The sequence below is a fragment of the Rhinolophus hipposideros genome (assembly GCF_964194185.1).
Source record: "Rhinolophus hipposideros genome assembly, chromosome: 21".
In the NCBI taxonomy this organism is placed as follows: domain Eukaryota; kingdom Metazoa; phylum Chordata; class Mammalia; order Chiroptera; family Rhinolophidae; genus Rhinolophus; species Rhinolophus hipposideros.
In genome coordinates, this window is record NC_138067.1 from 4,404,944 (window position 1) to 4,426,005 (window position 21,062).

Consider the following 21,062-nt stretch of genomic DNA (forward strand, 5'->3'; position numbering starts at 1 on the left):
TCCCAGCAGGAGACAGCCAACACTGCTCCCAATAAGTTGGGAAGACAGACGGTCCCAACAAGGGACAAAGCAAGCTGCGTTTTTAACACGAATGGGGCTCAAAAACAGAGAAAGGCCTGCCGCGGTTTGGGGGCAGTGGTTCAACACCCAGTCTCTGAAGCCCGGGGGTCTGGGTTCAGATCCCAACTTGGCCACTGCCTGGCCGTGCCTCAGTCTCTCCATCTGCAAAATGGGGAGAAAAATAGCACTGGCCTCACAGCACCGTCCTGTGGCTAATACAAGATAACCAGAGCAAAGGCCTCGCTGTTACTATTATTCCCTGCCCCTTCCTAGCCATATGACATGATATTGTGGCACAGCACCAATTCTACCCCCAATACTGCCGCTGCCCCCTGTTAGGTCTTCTGGGGCCAGGCATAAGCCTGACATGGCATCCCCACCATAACCCTCCAGGAGAGAACGCTGCTCCATGGTCCAGGTGAGGATGGGTGGCTCAGGCCCAAGTCACAGTGACAGCAAGAAGCAACTCTAAGGGTCACCCTCTGACCCCCAAGTCCAGGGCTCTTTCCTTTATATCAACTGCCTCTTCCCTAAGTCTGCGGGTGGGGGCGGGGAACAGGACTATGCATGGTGCCAACCCCTGGGAGCCTGAACCAACACAGCACGTACCGTTAGTAGTATTATCGTTTCTAAGAAACTGAAGGCATTTGGTCCCCGCTGGGACAGCGCCGGCGAGGGGAGGGGGTGGGCACAGGGCACACACAATGATGGCCAGCTTGAGGCTCCTGGCAGCTCCCCCATGCCCGTCTGTCAGCATGGCACGGTGCCTTCTAAAGCTGGTTGGACCCCCGCCCTAGGGCATGAATGACAGGCTCCGATGGGCAGACGGGCAGCCTGAGGCTGATTCCAAGTACCATCTCTGCCTGGAGCTGGGCCTTGGGGGCAGGCTCCCTGCCCAAGTCCCCACCTGGGCCTCCACACGCTTCGTCGCCCAGGCAGGCAGAGCTGCGGGGCTCACGAGGGCATTGAACACAGCCAGGCACAGGCGCCGCCCCCTGCCCATTCCTCCCCTGCTTCCCTCTGCGGTGACCCCAGCAGCCACTGCTCACCCAGGCTGCCCACAGCACGACAGCCACATGCGCCAGGCCTCTAGGTGACCCTCTGCGACTTCTACCTGCCTGGACGGTGAGACCTGCCCTGGGCACCTGTGGTTTGAGCATCATGTGCAAGCCCATTGCCTCGGCCTCTGGACTAAGAACATGAACACGCGTGTCAGGCTGTCTGGGTTCACAGCCCTGCAACTCTAGCAGCTGTGGGACCCGGGGAGCCTCAGTTTATTCTTCTGTGACACGGACATCTAGGATGCTAGATTCCTGGGATCGTGTGAGGTCTCAAAAGCTTGTGAGTGTGAAGAGGTGGTGCAGGGCGCCCAGGAAGTGGGCCAGAGCCCACCCCTCAGCCTTGCCCGGAAGCAGATCCCTCGCCACCCCACATAGGCCCTCAGGAGGCCCAGCCGCCCCACGTGGTGGCAGCAGTAAGAGATAACAGTGACGCTGACACACCTACTATGGGCAGGAAAGGCCTCGTCCCCTCAGAGGAAATGAACCAAGAGTCATGTGGCTGGTACCTGGTGACACAGTGAGGAGGGGGCAAAGCCCAGCCCCCCCATGCCTCCTGTGATGTCACATGGGGGCCCCGCTGTGGGTTTCTGTTGTGTCTGACAGTTACAGTTAGCACATGATAGGAGATGAGATGCCCCAAGACTATGCAATGTTACAGTGTGTGTTAGCACACTATTTCTCAAATACAATAAATGTTCTGTCTGGTTGTCCACATCAGTCTACTGTTCCCCTCCCACAACACACGAGGGACTTATGCCTGTGTGTCCCCCAGCACCCCCACACATCTGGCACACAGTAGGTGCTCAGTAAACACCTGTGCGCCCCACTGAGCATGTCCATCCTCGATGGATTGAATGAGGATGGCCCCAGATGACGCTCACTGAGCCTGCTGCTAACGGCTTTTCAGGCAGCCCTGCCTTCGGTCCCCCCAACATCCACAGGAGGGGACTGTCATTAGCCCCTGTCTACTGAGGCCAGAATGGGTTGGTGATTTGCTGCAGGTCAGAGAGCTGCTGTGTAGTGGGGCTGAGACGTGAAGCCAGGCTGTCTGGCCCCTCGTGTGGACACGGCAGTGCTATGCCCTTTAATGGAATTCGAGCTGCGCTGGGCTCTGGTTTCCTGCCGTAGTGGGGAAGGCAGACACACAAAGTGACCATACTTTGTGCCGCAATTACCCACAGGAAAGCGTATATTCTAAGTGCTACACACATGTGTCCTCTCCATCTTCGCAACAACCCAAGGTAGTAGGTCTTACCCCATTTGACAGAGGAGGAAACTGAGGCCAGAGAAGCACAAATGTCGGCAATAGGAAATAATGGGGGGAGGGGCAACCTGGAAAGGACTGTGACGCAGACAGCAGGCCCTCACTGATGCTGTCCCTGGGCGCCCCCCTGCACTCCCCCAGGCCAAGCCCAGCTGGGCCCTGCCCTCCGGGCAGCGGAAGGTGGCACGGACTGGCTGCCTTGAAAGCAGGAAGGAGGATGACGCTGCTGCTTACAGAAAGCTCAGCCAAAGAGTCAAATGCTAAGTATGTGCCTAGAGCACTTTTAACTTTTAATTATTCTTAGTTATAATTATCCGGCTGGATCTGAGAGCGGCAGCACAAACTGGCGCCTTGGTTACCCATCTTATAAGGACCAGCAAGTTTTAAGTGGGCTCCTACAATCTGCCGGTGGCAGCCCTCCTTCTTTCCCCCTTTTCCTTTATTGTCCTACTTTCTAGGAAATATTTTTAAAAAAAACAGTAAAACATATGTGGTGGATGGATGGATGGACGGACGGATGGCAGACAGGCAGAGGGAGACTTCACTCTCCAAAACCTCATTGGAGTGGAAACGCACATGTAGACATATGAGTTATTACAATCTGTATTGGCAAAGGGATCGGGGTTAAACACAGGGCCGGAGAAGCCAAAGGGGAGAGAATCGGTGAGGGGTTCTCAGAGAAGGGACACCTGAGCTGGGCCCTGAAGCCTGAGAAAGGAAGGGTGTTCAAGCAGAACAAGCACGAAACATCCATCTGAGTAGGCGAGATGAGAACAGCCCAGAAGGAAGCAAGAAGACCCCACCAACTGTCTCCAGCACTACTACCCTTTTCTCTGTTCCTTGGACACCCCAAATTTGTCCATGTCTCTGAGCCTTTGCACTGGCTGTTCCCTTTGCTGGAGGAACCCTTAGCCCTTCCCCTACCACTGGCTTGTTTTTAACCTTCAGGACTCAGTTGAAATGGCAGCCTTCCCTGAACACCCAATCTGATTTTTCATTCCTAATATTCCCTCAGCCTGTCCCCGACCACACACACACACACACACACACACACACACACACACTCATGCCACTCTCCATCACAGTGTTTTATTGTCTTACAATCCCACACACTGAAGTGACCTAGTTCATGTATTTACTGACTGACTGTCAGCTCCGTGTGTTGTCTGCCTGCTCACAGCCGCCTTCCCGGCCTAGAGTAGATACTCAATAAGTGCTTGTTAAACGAAAATGGAATGAGGGGAGGGCTCAGACCAAATGTTCTCCGAGCCGCGAAGGAGGCACCCCAGTGGAGATCAGAGCTCGCCCCCAGGTCAAACACACCTTCCCTGGCAGGGCCCATCGGAAGGGCTCTGGGTTGCTGGTTAGAATGCCTAGCTCTGCTTTTAATCAATTGTAATCATTTAGCTGGGAGCGGCATGATTAGGCACACACAAGCACACAGCGTGAGCTAATCCTTTAAATGCACTCGCTCAACGCTGGGCTGGCCGCTTTGCCACCATGGGTCACTTTGCTGGCACGGGCCACTAAGGAAGCGTCTCCTGCAGCCCCTCGCTTTGTCAGTGAGGGAGGCTAGATTCCTCGGCACGGGGCCGCCTACCATTCCCTCCTCCCCGGCCCATCACGGAGGTCTGCAGGTGCCGGAAATACCAGACGCCGGAAGAGCCATTTCTCTGGCTGCAGCCTGCCAGTGCCAGTGCCTAACAAGTCCCAGGTTTTTGTAAGGGGTCTGGGGTGGGGGGCGGGGGGAAGTCTGCAGCACCAGGAAGCTGGAGGTCTTGGGAGGGCCCCATCTCCACGACTGGAGCCCATCCTTCCTCTCCTGGCCTGAGCTGAACTCACCGCCGTGCTGGTCGCAAGGTGTGCAGGCTCCAGCTTGGCAAACGCGGCTCACAGGCCTGGAAGAACGAGCCCCAGGGCGCTCCCACCTGGGCCCGCCTGCCGGCAGGTTCTTCCATATCCCACGGCCCTGCTTGGCCCAACTACTAAAATAGTTTCTGGGTCCCCTGACATGAGGCTTTTTATAGTTCAGCACTGCAGGCCTCATTTAAATCTATTAGCTCATATAAATGAAAATTCATGTAAACTTCGGAGGGTTTCTGTTTGCCTTGGTGGCCAAGACAATCTGGCTTTGTACGTGGCTCTGCCATTTCCCAGTGACCCTGGGCCAATCACTTAGCCTCTGGGAGTCTCAGTTTCCATACCTGTAAGTGGGGAAGAGAGTGCTGACCTCATGGATTGTGTTGAGAAAACCCATACACGATGCTTCCAGCGGGGCCTGGCCCACCAGGGCGGGAGGCTCTTCTAATCATTTCTTATCCAGTTTCGGGGGCTCTTGTCCATCGGGCCAGAGGCCAGCCCTGTACAGCACCCCCCCTCAGGCACTTCCTTGGTGATGGTGGGGGCACAGTGAGGCCCTCAAAAGGGAAAAAGCAGGCGTCATCATGCCCAGGGTCTGCGGGCACCCCTGTCTATGGGGCCTCAGAGACAGCTGGGCTGCATGGGCAGAGCCTGCTCCTCCCCTCAGGTCAGCTCAGCCCTGGCGAGGGGCCCACAGGCCCCAGGCCTTCATCTGCCAAGGCCTGAGGCTGGCAACGCAAGGCAACTGACCTTGTCAGGTGTGTGATTTACAGAGATGTCTCACACCCCTGACTACATCTGCACACTGCCCTCCATGGAGCCAGGCACAGCCAAGGAAAGCAGGGCCCAGAGAGAAGGCTGGGGCCGAGGTGCCCCGAAATGTGTAGGAAGGGGGTAGAAATGTGAAGCGCTGGCCTCTGCCCTCTCCACCTTGCCCCCGCACTCTGACGCACAACCCTACCTGTGCCCAGTGTGGGTCTCCTGTGCCCGTGGCCTTAAGACTTGGCTGGGCCCCACAGAGCAAAGTTTGTTCAAACTCAGGCCAGAAATCATGAAAAATCACAGCAAAGCCCTATTGTACAGGACCCTAAAATGCCATCGGACCCTCACATGGCTAATGCTAATAATATACTAATAACATGCTAATAATGATGGTAGATGCTAATGATAACAGTAAATAGCACCTACCAAGCTCTTTGTATGTGGCAGCCACGGTGCCAAGGGGCTTACACACACGACTGTGAGGCAGGGATGATGAACAACCCATTTTACAGATAAGGAAACTGAGGCCCACGGCTGGTAAATGATGGAGCTCATCATTTACCTGGGCTCCACCTGGCAGCCCCCTTTACACCACCGATAGCTCAACAACACTTCCTGCTCTTGGCATTCAAAAGCCACCCACGCCCCACGGTTTAAATGCCCATCTTGCTGGAGCTACCTCCAGAGGGTGAGGCCTCAGCCATGATTGTCAGACACCAACACCCACGACCTGAGTGTCTGCCCATCACCAGAAGTCTTGGGGCCCCTGGAAGCAGCTTGAGAACCCCCTCCTCCTGAAGGAGCCTGCAAAGCCTGAAGACAACTGTCCACAACACTTCCGCCATAATCCACCCAGGTCTTCTCCTGGTTCAATAGCTGCTGAAAGCTTCTCAGAGTCAGACTGGGTCCCCTGAGCTCTGGAGTGTGTGTGTGTGTGTGTGTGTGTGTGTGTGTGTGTGTGTGTAGACGAACCTTCTTGAGTCTCCCCTATTGCTTGCCCCCACGTCTAGGCTCTGGCAACTATTGCTCTGCTTTGCATTCCAGCATTTTTGCCTTTCTCTGGACATCACACACACAGGACCCACAGTTGGAGCCTTCTGAGTCTGGCTTCTCTCACTTGGCAGTTTCCTTTCGTCCATGTGGCTGCAGGTATCCACGCTTGCTTTTTATTCCTGACCAGCGTCCATTGTACGCATGCACCGTATCTTTCCATGCGTCCACCAGCTAAGGGACAATTAGAGGCCATTGTGAATAAAGCTGGTGTCATCATTCCTGTAGAGGTGGTGGTGTGAACATGTTTTTGGTCCTCTGGGGTAAACAAGGCAGGAAGACGACGGCTAGGTTGTATGTGAACTGTACGTATAACTTTGTAAGACACTCACAAATGCTTCTGCCACGTGGCCGTTCCACTTCGCAATTCCACCAGCAGGTAGGATCACTCCACTGCTCTAGCCAACACTGGCTGGTGTCAGTTTTTGTTTTTGTTTTAGTCATTCTAATAGATGGACGGTGGCGTAATGTGGTTTTCATCTGCACTTCCCCAATGGCGTCTGGCTTCCTCACATCTTTGGTGAAGGACTGAAACGTCGTGCTCAGTTTTCAGTTGATTCCACCCTCCTCCCCCATTCTTGAGTTTTGAGTTTTATTTTATATGTTCTGGATGCAAGTCCTTTATCAAGTATGTAACTTGCAAATATTTTCTCCCAGTCTGTGACTTTTCATTCACTTAACAGTCTTTCCAAGACCAAACCTCTTAAATTTTGATGCAGGGTGTATATCAGGTAATTCCTCTTCTCTTCTGAGCTTCCCTTCACAATGGTGATGAAAACCAACCGCCTTCACTGTCCTGCAAATCTTGCCACGACCTGGGCTCCACCTGCCAGCCCCCTTCACACCAGCCCCCCGTCCCCCACTTGCTTCAGCTGCACTGTGCCTTTGTGATCCCAGCAACCCCCCTCGCTGGCACTGGCCACGGGATTTGCATGGCTCTCTTCCACACTCTCTCCTTCTCATCATCCAGGCCTCAGCTCAAACGCCACCTCCTCAGAGAAGTCCTCCCTGACTGCTTACCAAGGAGTATCCCACCTTGCCCCACTTCGTGCTCTGGCCCATGACATGGTTTTATTTTCTTTGTATCACTGACCGCTGTCATTGGACAGTGTCTATGAGTCCCTCTAGAACGCAGGCCCGACGGATGTTTCTTTGTCTCACTCACCCTTGTCCTGTTAGTTTCTAGAACTTGTGCTGGCACACAGTAGGCCCGCCATACACATGCCTTGAACAGATGAATGGCAAAGCTTCATTCCTTCTCTGGCTGCTCATCTCTGTTATGAATATGCCCCGGTTTGTCCGAAGTCCTTTAAATTAAATTCCGTCATTGGGCAGAGCTCGGCAAATTCAGAATCAAACCGGACTCGCACCTCTCTGACCCTGGCAACTGCGCCCTGTTAATGCGTCCTACGTCCTACGTAAGAGAACATTCCCTGTGGAGGCAGACACATCACTGACGCAGACCAAAGCTCCCAGAGTCTGGTCCCACCTCTATCACCTGTATCCACAACAGCAATTCCAAGCTGCGTACCTTCTCCAGACGCCTCAACACAGAGTCGCCTGCCCCTACAAATATTAGCTTCCCTGAGTCTCCACACAGGACCTCAAATGACATGCGGCCATGAGAGCCAGTCAGGGCTCAGTGAGGACCAGGCCCTGCCTCCTGCTGCACCGCCGAAACCCCCACACATGGCCCCCAGCTTCAGCATAAAGACAACAAAGACTTCAATGCCTGAAAAACCCTCCTCTCAAAAACCCAGAAAACTGCTATTGAGCTACTTAGGGAAAACCACTATTTGCATAGATTTGTCACTGCTACAACACTTCCGCATTTCAATGGTCTGTAATTAAAATCATTAATTGCAGAAAACACTGACTCGTTAAGGCTATAATTTGGCGAGATTCTTGGCATTTGAGGATCTGCCCTAAAGGTTGAGGGGTGACCCGGGAAACCACCGGCTCACAGGACCCATGCTGGGGTCGGGATGTCTGCACCCCAGGTGGATGTAGCTGATGAGATGGGGCCTGAAGCTGCAGCTCCTACACCTCCACCCGATGAGGGGCCCCTGGCACAGTGGTGGCGACGACCGTTTCCGGGGGAAGCTTTGAGAGCCAGTGTGCCATGTACCATGTGTACCACCGCCCTCTTCTCCTCGCCTCGGTGACCAGGCCGGGTGAAAGGACGTGGGCTGCCACGGCCCAGGTCACTGAGTGTCTGTCACCAACAGAGGCCTCCCCGCCCTCTGCCGGGACACAGAACGTGAGCAACACAGAAAACTGTGGTCGGAAGACATCGCTCTAGAGGACGTTGGCTACCGCAGCGAAACCTTACCTGTATGCCAACTGAAAATGGTGTTGGTCCCAGTATGTGGTGTGTCTGTGTCCGTGGGCATTTCTATGGATGTCCGTGGGCATTTCCATGAATGCCCGTGTGCTACTTCTCTGTGGGTGTGGTGTTAGGCTGTGTGAGTGGCATTCTTCCGTGTGTGTGTGTGCAGTGTTACCTTTGAAAGTGATACTTCTGTGTGTGTTGTACGCATAGGAACTGCGTCTGTGCAACTTTCCCTCACGTGTGTGATGTTGCTGTCCACAGTCAGTGCACGTGTGATTTTTCTGCGAGCGTGCGTGGTATCTCTGGGTGGGCATGGGACCTCTTCTGTGTTACAAGAATTTCTTGCAAAAACCAGTGGGTAAGAAGGTGGTTTTAGGTGGACACAGACCATGGTCCTCAGAATCCAGTCGTCGGTGGGAAGGGGCACCATGGAAAGCTGAGGGGAGTGGGTACAGGTACTAAGGGAAGCCTCCACAGTTGCTTCCCTTCTCCAGGACCTCGTCAGCTACTGCAGGCCCTGTGTGGGGATCTGAGGAGCTGCCAAGGCCATTCTGCCCCACAGAGGGCCACATAAGCCTCAGGACCCAGGGCGGGCGTCTCTTCCTCTGAGGGGGCCCACCCCGGCATGCTGTGCCTTCACTTTTCTGGCTTTCCTGGGCACAGCTGGAGGCTCCAAGACCCCAGACCCAGTTCTTGGCTACACACAGCCCCAGGACTCAGCTGTGCATGCCACATGGGCCACCACATGGGCCACAGACTCAAAACCCAGTGAATGTCAGTATGTACCAGGTGGGAGGACTGAACCCCCAAGAAGGAAAGGGACTGGCCACAGAAACCCCATAGACATAGGCCTTCTGACGCCTGCCCCGGGCCCTGCTGCTACAGTCAGGCTCTCCTGAAAGTGCTGGGCCTGCAGAGGCTGGGACACCACGCCGCACGCCAGCCAGGAGGGCGGCCACTGGCCCCAGACCCACGCGTCCAGCCCAGCCGCCCGGTGCTTCTCCGGCTGGGAGTGTAAGACCCCACCATCCTGGCTTAAGCCCAGCACCTCAGGGCCAGTGGGGACCCCGAAGGGCATGAGGAGGTGTGTGCAGCGGACGCGGGCACTGACCTGCAGCTCGGTCTGGAAGAAGAACTTCTGTGGGCACTGCGAGCAGTCGTAAATCTTATCCTCCTGCCCATGCACGGCGAAGATGTGCTGCTGTAGCTTGTTGGCCTGGACAAAGACTGGACACGGACACGGCCGTCAGGGCAGGCCCAGGACACCAGCCCAGCCACCACCGGACAGCGGCCCCACGCCCCTCACAAGCAGGGATCACCGCGCGTGGACACAATCGGCTCCACAATGGGCTACTGGGATCATTGCTGGCTCCTACCAGAGGCAGCTCGGGCCACTGATGCTGAGCCGCCCCCTACAGGCTGTGCGACGCTGGGCAAGTCACTTAACCTCTCTGGGCTTCGTGTCCTCATCCAAAACATGGGATTGTTGAAATCTGGAGCTACTGTGTGGCTGGGAGAATCACATGGGTCACTGCCTGCAAAATGTCATTGTCATCAACATTTGCCAGACACCTTCCATGTGTGGGCTTCCTCCATAAGGCGGGCAGTGTCATCCCCATTTTATAGAAGAGAAAACGGAGGCACCGGGAATATTAAATGACTTGTCCTGGGTCCTGCTGGCAGGTGGCGGTGCCGAGACTGGAATTAAACAAGCTTAACGCAGTGTCTGGTACAGAAGGTGCTCAATGAACACGGATTATTATGTGTTTTGTTGAGCTTGTCAGTGCCCTTGGACCCCCACACAGGGGCCCCGTACCCTGGATCAGACTCAGTGGCTGGGGCCCCTCGGTGCCAGCCCCCACCCAGCCCACGAGTGTGATGGTAAGAGACGGGTGGGAGCTCCTGAGATCGAGGAGGACGACTCTGGGGACCCCCGCGGGATGTGAGCGTGAGGACTTTCCCCCCAGCACAGCCCCGTCTTCAGGCCCGCACGGAGCAGGTTGCGGCCCCGGCTTCCCGGTGGCAGGAGCCCGGCCCTGGGCACACACAGGAGGCGGCCCTGAAGCAGCTGTGTCTGGGAGGTGAGCACTTCAGAGATCCCCTCTCGCCAGGCGCCCTCCCCGGGGTGGGCCCCTGCCATGGCAGACAGCAGATGTTGGGGGAGGCAGGGGAAGGCCAGGCTCCCCGCGCACACCGGCTGCCATCTGGGCAGCTGGAGGCGGGTGGGCAGAGCCCCTGAGACTTGCCTCGGGCCGGGACAGCCGCTCGCCTGGGCCAGCAGCCAGTCTAGGGGCTGGGGGCTAGGCCGGCAGGCTGCCCGACTCCTGCAGCCTGGGGCACGGATGGAGCGTGGGCTGGGACAGGTGGGGGCAGGGGAGCCAGAAGGTGTGTAAAGGGACAGCCCCAGCAGCGCTGGACGGAGCTCACAGCTCAGGGAGGTGAACCCAGAGCCATGCAGGGACCACCAAGATGGAGGGCGAGGCTGGGCTAGCAGCTCAGGACAGGGGTGAGGGGAGGGCTAGGAGAGGGGCCATTCCACCTGCCTCAGAGGGGAGGCCAGATGGCATGGGGACCACAGGTCAGGGCTCATGGAGGCAGACAGGGCCGTGCGGTGGTTCTCCCTTGGGGCCTCCCCATGAACCCTGGGTCCACGTCAGGCCAGGAGCACATGCTGAGGTCCAGCGAGTCAAGGGCTCTCTCCCCACGTGCTCCCAGCCGGGCCCCTTACCTGTGAAGCACACGGGGCATTTGAAGGTGCCGCCCATGCCCTCGAAGCTGTGCTCAATGAGGTGACAGAGGAGCTTGGCTGGGGAGTCGAACATCTGGTTGCACAGTTTACACTCGTGGTTGATGCCTTCCTCTGCAAGGAAACCGCGGCCAGTCAGCGACCTGCACGTCTCGTCCTCCGGCAGCTGCCCACGGCCCCTCCCCAATCTGCAGAACCAGCGCTGGTGTGGGGGCCGCGGACGCCGAGGCCCCCCCAGCCCCAGAGGGTCCAGCCCCCCGAGCCTTACAGACCCCAGGGGGCTGGCCCCACATATCTGGCTCTTGAAACTATCATTTGCTGTGGTCTCTCCTGCTGGTCCAGCGACAAGCTGTGCAGGCCACGTTCAACAGCTTGAACCCAAGACTGTGTCACATGGAAAGGGCCCCAGGATGGGGTCTGCACAGAGAAGGGAGCCCAAGCAGGCTGTTTCAAAAGCCAGTAGAATATTTACAGAGCGTGTACTATGTGCCAGGCACTTAGAGCTTGGGATTCTGTGGGGGAACAAAACAGATAATACGCCTGCCCCCATTCTAGTGGTGAGGGAGACAGATAATAAATAAAGATGAGCCACACAGAACACAGCATCAGGAGGTGACGTGAGAGCACGGGGAGCTCTCCAGATAAGAGTCACATCAAAGGCCACGAGGTGAGCGCGTGCTGGGCCGGCCTGAAGGCAGCCAGGGCACAGTGGGCCTGAAGCTCAGGGGGCCGGGGACAGGCTGGGGGTGAGGTCAGAAGGGAGGACACAGGAACGCACATTGCAAAGGGCCTCGGCCACTGGAGGACTCTGGGATTTTACTCTGAGAGGAATGGGCAGCCTGTGGAAGATACCGCAAAAACAATAGAACACCCTTGTGTCCACTTTGAAGCAGATGGCCTACCAAGTGGCTCACAGACAATGGGCAGACACCCTGTCCTGCTTCCAGATCAGAACATGGCTCCATCCTCCCACCTGGGAGATGCTGTGACCCCAAACTTTCACTCAAAAGCTCCCAAGGAGGAGAACGTGTTCAGAGTGCCAGCGTCACCCCCGGGTCGAGAGCGAGGTCTGGCACCCCGCCCAGACCCAGGGCAGAGTTCAATCCTGGCTTCTCTGTTCTCCATACCAAGTGGCCTGGGCGTCACTTCATGCTGGTACAGGAGCGCTGCCCGAGTCCCCGCCTCACGGGGCTGTCAGGATGCAAGCGGCTGGCACCTGGGACCAGGTGGCCCTGGTCCTGTGACTAGTGTGACCCCATGCCCATGGTCAGCAGAGGGTGGTGGGGAATCGCACCCGCCTACGAGTCACACCATCCGGGGTCGGAACCCGGCTCTGCCACTGACTGCCTCATCCTGGGCAAGTTAGGCAACCTCTCAGTGCCTCAGCTTCCTCCTTCCTAAATACTCATTGTACGCCTTTCTTAGCACTGCACACCTGTCAGAACGGCCCAAATCCAGAACGCTGACCACTCCACATGCTGGTGAGGACACGGAGCAACGGGAATCTCAGCCATCACTGGTAGGAGTGCAAATGGCGCAGCCACTTCGGAAGACAGTTTGGCGGTTTCTTACAAAACTAACATACTCTCACCCTATGGTCCAGCAATCGCCCTCCTCGGTATTTACCCAAATGAGCTGAAAACGTAATGTCCACACAGAACCCTGCGCACAGATGTTTATGGCAGCTTTACCCATAATCGCCTAAACCTGGAAGCAACCAAGACGTCCTTCAGTGGGTGATGGATACACTGGTCCGTCCAGACGATGGATTATTATGCAGCAACTAGAAAGAATCGATCAAACCATGAAAAGACATAGAGGAAACTTACATGCATGTTGCTAAGTGAAAGAAGCCTATCTGAAAAGGCTGCACACTGCATGATTCCAACTCTATGACATTCTGGAAAAGGCAAAACTATGGACACAGTAGAAGATCAGTGGTGGCCAGGGGTTCAGGAGGTAGGAGGGATGAATGAGTAGGTCACAGAGGGTTTTAGGGCAGTGAAACGACTCTGTATGACATTATAATGGTGGACACATGTCACTACACACGTGTCCAAACCCACAGGATGTCCAACACCAAGAGTGAGCCCTAAAGGAAACTGTGGACTCTGGGTGACAACGACGTGTCAGTGTAGGTTCATCTTTGCAAACAAACCAATAAATGCACGGCTCTGGTGAGTGACACAGACCACGGGGCGGAAGTGCAGGTGTGGGTGTGGGGGCACATGGGAAATCTCTGTGCCTTCCTCTCAGTTGTATCGTAAACTTAAAACTGCTCTAAACAGTAGTGTCTTTTTTCTAAATCACCCCCCCCAAGAAAAAACAATAGCCTTCCTCTCACAGTTGATGTGAGAATGGAGCGAGTTCATAGTATTAACCATGAATAATAAGAAAAAGGGTTGTGACCTGTCCCCGGCACACAGCAAGTGCTCAGGAAGTGTGTATCGCCAGGCAGGTTGGTGTCGGTGAGGACATTATCTGGGACAGCCAAGGACGCGGGCTCCCCTCGGGCTCCCCCAGGGAACCAGCCTCACCAAGGGCGCCAGGTGCTCTCATTCGCCCTCAAAGGCAAGAATTAGGTAGCAGAGGGGCTGTGCCAGTGGCAAGGCATGAACACAGATGGGCTGAGGCTCCCGGCCAGTCCCTGGGTCCCCAGGCCCTGGCAGGGGCTGGCGGGGACAGCAGGCGTGCCCCTGGCCCAGCCATCCCCCCGCCCCGGGCGCCCCACACAGAAGCACACATATACACGTGCACGGGCAGGTGGGCCTGCCCCACATAGCCCACCGGCTGCAATCTACCGGGTGTTTGTCGTGCCCCTGGAGCCCCGGCAACTAGGCCACATGCACCCGACAGAGATTCGAGCAGCTCTTCCATTTATATAGCGGAAAAGGAATTCATTGACAAGTTTTGGGACACAGGACGGGCTCAGCACGCTCACCGCACAGGCCCACGCACGTCCTCGACCCCTCTTGGGAGACTCTCATCATAATTAGAGATGGCCTCCAGTGTGGGGGGCTGCCTCAGAAGACCCTCCAACATACCCCCTGCCCCATAAACAATGCTTCGCAGTGACTGCCACCGAGTAGGGGTGGAATGAATGAATGAATGAATGAATGAATGAATGAGACATCGACCTTCCAGAAGGCCTCCCTACGGGAATGTGGACAGCTCTTGGACATGAATGAAGCAGAGGGTGTATGAAAGTAACAACTGTACAAAGGTTTCTATTATAGTTTATGAAGTTTATAACAAATTGAATCTCAGAATTAACCCTGCTTGCTGGGAAAACCACCTTTCTCAAGGATAAAAAATGGGCTCAGAGAATCAGAGCACTTACTGAGGTAACAAAGCCAGCTGTGGGTGGTCCTCTGGAGCCCTCCCTATTCCTGTGTGTCCCACCTGCACACCACCTCCAGGCAGCCTCCCCTGACTAGGCCAGCACACACAGCTGCCCCTGGCTGGGCACAGCGACCCTGGATTCATGTAACCACACCCTATGTATCTTGCTGATCCTGGCAACCAGGCTATGGACCCAGACGCTGTCTTCTCCTTGTCAGGCTCGTGGAAGCGTTAGTTCCTGCCCAGACCTACAGGATGGGCTCGGGAAATACTCATGGAGGAGAGATGCCCCTGGCCGGGCCCTCTCCCCCTGCCCACCAGAGCCCATCCCTGGGCTGAGATGGCAAAGGAGGATTTACTGCTCTCTGCCGAGCGGGGGCCTTCATCCACGGCTGTGAATGGAGACGTGCCTGTCTGATACACAAACATCGTGAGGACAAAGAAGGCTCCTACAACTTATAAATCAGAGAAATCAGGTCTGACAGTCACTTTCCGTTCTCCGAGTGCCGAGCAATTCATCAGCAAATCTCCCCTGATTCCTAGATGCAGCTCCACCCTGCGCCCGCTGCAAAAATGTGTGCACAGTCAGCCAGCCGGTTCCGGGGCCCACACAGCTGCCACTTCAACAAATCACAGCCCCAAACCGATGTGGATGTGAGGTTCTGGGCTAATTAGATCAAGAGCCCGCCAGACAACCGCATGCAGTGCCGCTGGTCCCTTTCCTCGCTCTCCCCCAAGTGTTGAGCTGGGAGACCAAAAATAAAACCAGCAAAAAGTAAAAGTAAGGTGAAAAGAAGAAAGCCTGAGGGTTCCCACAGACCTGGGAATCACTCCCTTTGCAGGACAGACCTTCTGACTTGCAAATCTTCTTTCTGAAGGATGACGCCCCCTCCCCACCGCAGGGGGATGGAGGTGCCCCTGGGGCGTCCATTATGTGCTCCTCTGCCCATAAAACCACCCAGGACCGTGGCGGAAGGGTGGGAGGGGCTGCCCTAGTTAGGGCGGGACATTTCTTGGTGCACCTGTGACTCAAGATGAGCCAGCCTGTGATGTTGATAGAATTCTCTGCACCACCACTGTTACCCCACGGGCACGGACAACCTCTTATTCTGTCCCAAGTTGCGGGGTCTGCACACAGCAGCACCCTCGGAGAATGACTTTCCTGAATTCTCTAAGATCACACAGCGCTCAGCCAACCCCTTGGAGCAGAAAGCCAAAGCTGCCTGGGGAGCCCGCAGGGCCCTCCACTGGCGTGGGGGCTGGTGGATTCTGTGAGTTAAGACGCACAATCGCTTCCTCTCCCTTCTATTCTTCTTCTGCTTTTCTTTTTTTTATAGCACATGACAGGCATCCATAAGAGAGAACCAGGCAACTCAAGTGAGTTATGCAGCCCCGCTCATTTGTAAAGTGAAATGCAGATTGCGCCCGCTCCCTGCCCCCCATCTCGCCTCCTAGCCGACTCCCAGAAGTCGAGGCTGGCACCGGGAATCTATTGATTTATTATGACTTAAAAAAATAAAAATAAATAAAAAACCAAACTGCCAAACAAACAACCCAGCAAGCACGAAAATCCCAGAGTACACCTCTCTCTCTCTCCCTCTCTCTCTCTCTTAATTCTGCTCAGGAATAATAAGTGTTAATTTTACACTTCATTTCTCAAAAAAATAATAGGATGTGCTTTTGCTTAAAACCAAGTCGGCCTGCTGGAAGCTTTCAGGCTGAAACTGTGTCAGCCCAAAAGAGGAGCAGAGGGCTTTGTGGAAGGGCATCGTGCCGAGATGAGAGCTCCCTGTAATGTCCTCAGTACCGACTTTTGTCTCCGAAAGCATTTGATCCCTGGCAGACACATACTTATTTCCATACAGGTCTTGGGGGAAGCCAGGAGGAGAGAGAGCTGATTATCAGAATCCTGAAGGTGAAACTCAGGTGGGCCCCGCTGATGTCAAAGGCAGGCCTGGGCACACACTCGGAGGCCATAATTTGCTGCCTGGGAGGGAGGGGCGGCAGGCTGGGGTGGGAGTGGGCAGGGCATTGTTCCTGAGCTCCAATGCACCGAGCATGACCTGCTCCCACCATATCCACGGGCCTTGCCAAGCCTTTCTCTAAGCAGGGGCCCCGCTCGGGGAAACTGACCCAGGAGTGGTGTCATTAATACATATCCCTCTCTAGGAGAGAACGAGTGACTGCTGCCTGTGTTGGCAGGGGACTTAACTAGCCACCTCCATTCAGGAAGCAGCAATTAAGGACACCAAAGCTAGAACCTTGGGCGAGTCCCAGTTCCATCACTCACTTGCTGTGTGTGCTTGGGTGAGTTACTTAACATCTCTGAGCTTCAGCTGCCTCTGCTAAAAACTGGGAAGAATCACAGGGTTTCTGGAAGGCAGCCAAGCAGACTTCTTCTGCCAAAGGACTTCTGCCCTCCCTGCAACTCTCTCCCCCCAGGCTGTTTCCTCCTCCTCCCCTCACTTCTTTAAGCATTCAGGTGTCTGCTCAAAGGAGACCTCCTCAGAGAGGCCTCTCCAGACACCCAGCTAAAACCCCATCCTTTCCCCACCCTTAATTTCCTTGATAGTGCTTTCCACTCCCTGGCATATTACAGAGTTGATTGTTTTTTAACCAATTCTCGCTGTCTCTCTGTCAGAGACAGACAGAGAGAGAAAGAGAGAGAGAACTGTAAGCTCCATGAGTGCTATTTTGCTCATTGCCACATCACTGGTACCTAGAACAGGACTTGGCGTAGGCACTTGAGGAGTTGGAAACGGATGATTTGTGCAAAGCACTTAGCACAATGCTAGGAATGTGGCGTATGGGGTGCTGGTAAAATGCCAGTGACCATACCCCAGGGGCCCCCCAAACTCACAGGACATGCCAATTTGGCTGGCTCCGAGAACATAGACGAGGAGGGTCTCAACTGACAGACAGGAAAGGGACACCTGGAGAGGCAGGGCTCCTACAAGGATGTGCCAGACGTGGGGGGTGGGGAGCAGGAGGTATGCCATCGCCCCAGGCAGCCTTGTCTAGCTTTACAAAATACAAAGAAGGCCACAGAACTTGAGACCGGGGACCCAACAAGCCATGCTCTGCTCCTGATCACCTTGATCAGCCAAAAACTGCAGGTGAGGAGGAGGGCGCGGGAGCCCACGGTGGCTGCAGCATTTACACGTTGGAGCTGTAGGCCCCTTGTAGCACCAGCTCCGGTCAGCAGGGGTCTGGGCACATTCCTGATGCCTGGGCAGCCTGGTCCCGGCCACAGCATCTCTTCCAGAGGATGGAGAGCAGGGGAATGCACAGGCTGCCTCCCTGTTACTAGCTTGGGTAATGAACTTCACCCACCTCAATTCCACAGCACCAGGAACTGAGCCCAGAAATCAGGTCAAATCAAAGTTGAGGTCCAGGGGTCCAGGCTCAGGCACACACAGGACACATGCAGGTAAGAAAGAGGGAGCACAGGGCCTGGCACTCGTCCAGGCAAATGAGGAAGCAAGGGGGACCCCAGGAGAGGACCCCTCTGATGCCACCCCAATAAATAACCCACAGCAAACAGGCCCAGAACATGAATAGAAATGTGTCCCCGTGGGGGGCTCAGTCCTTTGTTCTCTCTAAGGAACAAAGACCCTTGGGCAGAGAGAGAGGAGGGTAGATAACAATACCCGGGCAGCCCGATCAGGCCATTTATCTATTTATTTGTCATTAAATGCCACCAGGAAAGGAACCCAGGCAGGCTGAGGGGAAGAGGGACGAGGCATTTGGGCTGGGGATTGACAAATGACAAAGGAGAAAAGAGGTTCTGAGGGGGAGTCCTTCACCAGGGGCCAGTATGGAAGTGGGGAGTGTGTGCAGGGGCCAGGGCTGGTCTTGGGGTCCCCAAGCCTGCAGTCATGCCTGCCTTCGGGCATCTAGACATTCCAGGTAAAGTGTTGGTCCCCAGACAGCAGCACTGCAGCACCTGAGAGCCCTTGGAAATGCGGACCCTCAGCTCCCCACTCCCCAGACCTGCAGAATCTGCACTGAAAAGGGCCCCAGTGACTTGGGCATGCATTCAGGGCCACTGAGCCCTGGACCTGGCCAATCTTGCTGGCATCCTGCTGTCATGAAGCTGTGTGTTCAGAGTCATCACGGTGCTTTTATGAACATTGTACGTTTCAAATCTCTAAAAAGGTGAAAGTTTTCTAACGTTGCTTTTCGTCCACACTACAGAAGACTGAGAAATCACCAACTAACAGTGGGAAACACTTCCCTATTATCCCGACTAGGGTGAAATGATGTGGGGTTGGGGTGTCTGTGGAGGGGCTGCTGGAGACTCAAGCCACCTAGGGGTCCCCAGGGCCCCAGATCACGCTGTCAGGATGTGCTGGGCCCCAGTCACTCAAGGACGCACCGCCTGAAGTCTCGCCCCACCACGGCCACCCCCATTTTCCTAATTAATCCTGGAGGATAGGCGGTGCCCTTCCCCCTCCCATGGGGGGCACCTTCCCAGGCCTTTCTGGCCAGGAGGGACCCATCTCAGTCCCCCGTGTTTCACAGAGGCTTATAAATGAGCTCTGGCAGCCTGAACTGGGTCCCTCGGGGACCGAGCCTCTTCAAAACAGAGCCCTGACAATTAGGCAGTCTGAGTTTTGAAAGGCTTGGGATTGATGGCTGGACAGTAAAAACATCACCTGGGGAGCTGGGTGTAGTCCTCCGAGGGTTGCCTGAGGTCAGTTGCCATGACAACGGAGAATGAGCTCAACCTTGTAACTGACCCTTATCTTTTTTTGATCTGTGGGCCACTTGGGGCCAAGGCTTGAAATCAACTGGAAAATAATCCGGTCACATATCAGAAAGAAAACTATTTATACTTATTTACCCAGGTACCCACCAACATGCCCCCACCCCACCTAACTTCAATGCAAGGCCAACGTGCAGGTCTGGGCGGAGGTTACCTGACGGCAGGAGGGAGGGGCAGACTGCACCCCCACCTCAGCACAAGGAGGCTGTGTCCCCCTGTGGGCAGGCCTTCCGCTGGGGGGTGGGAAGGGCCACCGACCCCACGCCTCCATGCATTCTTGCCAGAAGCACTGGACCCTCTGGCCATCAGGCATCCAGTACAAGTCCATGGAAGGCGTCAGGCGCTGAGATTTCTCCTGCCGCCTGCTATTCACGTGTGTCATTTCAGCCTGCCTTGACCACTAGGCTGCTCCGCTTTATCCCAGGGTTGGACCGAAGGCATGTTCCCAGGCAGATGTGTATCGCTCTCTGCACGTGGCAGAGGTGTGGAGACGGGACTTGGGGCACGAAGGCTGCGGTGGGGACAACTGCAGGCTCTCCCTCCTGCTCCGACATGGGAGACCTGGCTAGCTCGGCCCCCCCGCAGGCACCCTGGGGTTCCCGTGGCAAGACCAGCCACCTGGCCGAGGCTCATGTCCAGGACGAGCCCTCCCAAGGCACAAGTACTTTGCTCGCTCTCTCCTCCTCCCAAACTCAAATCAGAAGACTCCAGATGGTTCCACTGACCAACTGCTCCCAAGAGCCATGTCAGAAGCATCTTAGCTGGGGGACAGTTAAGCTTGGGGATGATTCGGGTAAAGTCTCCTTGAAATTTCCCATCACAGCGAACAGGACAACTCAACTGACTGTCCCCCCCGCCCCACACACCCCGTTTCATCAAGACAAGATTCTTCGGGGAATGGAGGAAAAACATGGCTGAGAACCAGGCAGCTCGCAGGCTTTTCCTGGCTCCGCCTCAGACCTATAAGGTGACACTGGGCCAGGTGCTTTCCCTCCAGGCCTCAGTCTCCTCATCTGTGACGTGTGCAGAAAGTCGTACCTCACAGGGCTGTGCCACAGTGAGCGAGTGCGAGGTGGAGAATCCTGCTCACCGTCTACCGCACTGTGACTAGGCTGCTCGGGACGTCAGACATGACTACACCCTGGGACTCCGTGCCCAGGGTCTTCCAAACGGTGTGTTCGCCCTTTTTGGGCTCAGGGGTCAGTGGAGTCCACCCCAGGAATCGTTTAAAGAGCCCTTGGCCAGCACCCAGCACGTTGTAGGTGCTCAGCTTATGTTCCGTCCCAAATGCCTGTCACTTTCCCTTGTCTCTGTCCTTTCCACCTACGTACCATGCCCCCAGTTGGCAACGGCAAAATCTTGTGTCCAGATTTCAAACTCTTTTGTTCAACGGTGGCCTGCTGCAGCTTCCTACTTCTGGTTACCCCTCTGATGTTCCTGTGACCAAAGTTTCATGTTTTTTTATTGTGGTCCTTCTCCTTAAAACTCAGTGGGGTTTCCATGGAGGCCAAAAGCAGCGCCTGAAATGATGGTATAACTCAGGTTCATGTGGCCCCGGCCCTTCCTCACAGCTGGACCCTTGCAGGGAGCTCCCAAAGGGGCCCGGTGCTCCAAGAACCTCAAACAGAGGCTGGCCTCGCTGGATGGGATTCTGGGTGGAGGGCGGCTCCTTCCAGCTCTCTGATCGGCTTCCATACCACCTGTGTACCAGCCCTGAGTGCCAGCAGCCCATCTTTGCAGAAGACTCTGCTTGTCAACTTCTTAGGGGAGATGACAGAGTCGTGGGCCCCTGGACATTTGTGACCTTCAGGACACAG

At 55.5% G+C, this 21,062-nt stretch overlaps 1 protein-coding gene across 3 annotated transcripts in view; it reads right to left on the reverse strand.

The window, feature by feature from the left end:
* The window catches only part of ZNF423 (zinc finger protein 423), a 300,257-nt gene that overhangs the window by 14,954 nt on the left and 264,241 nt on the right, over positions 1-21,062 (reverse strand). For all 3 annotated transcript variants that reach the window (XM_081032158.1, XM_081032157.1, XM_081032159.1), the window contains exons 6-7: positions 11,118-11,249; positions 9,501-9,616 (exon numbers count right to left, since the gene is read on the reverse strand). In XM_081032158.1, coding sequence (XP_080888284.1) covers positions 9,501-9,616; positions 11,118-11,249 — 248 coding nt within the window. The remainder of the gene's footprint in view (positions 1-9,500; positions 9,617-11,117; positions 11,250-21,062) is intronic.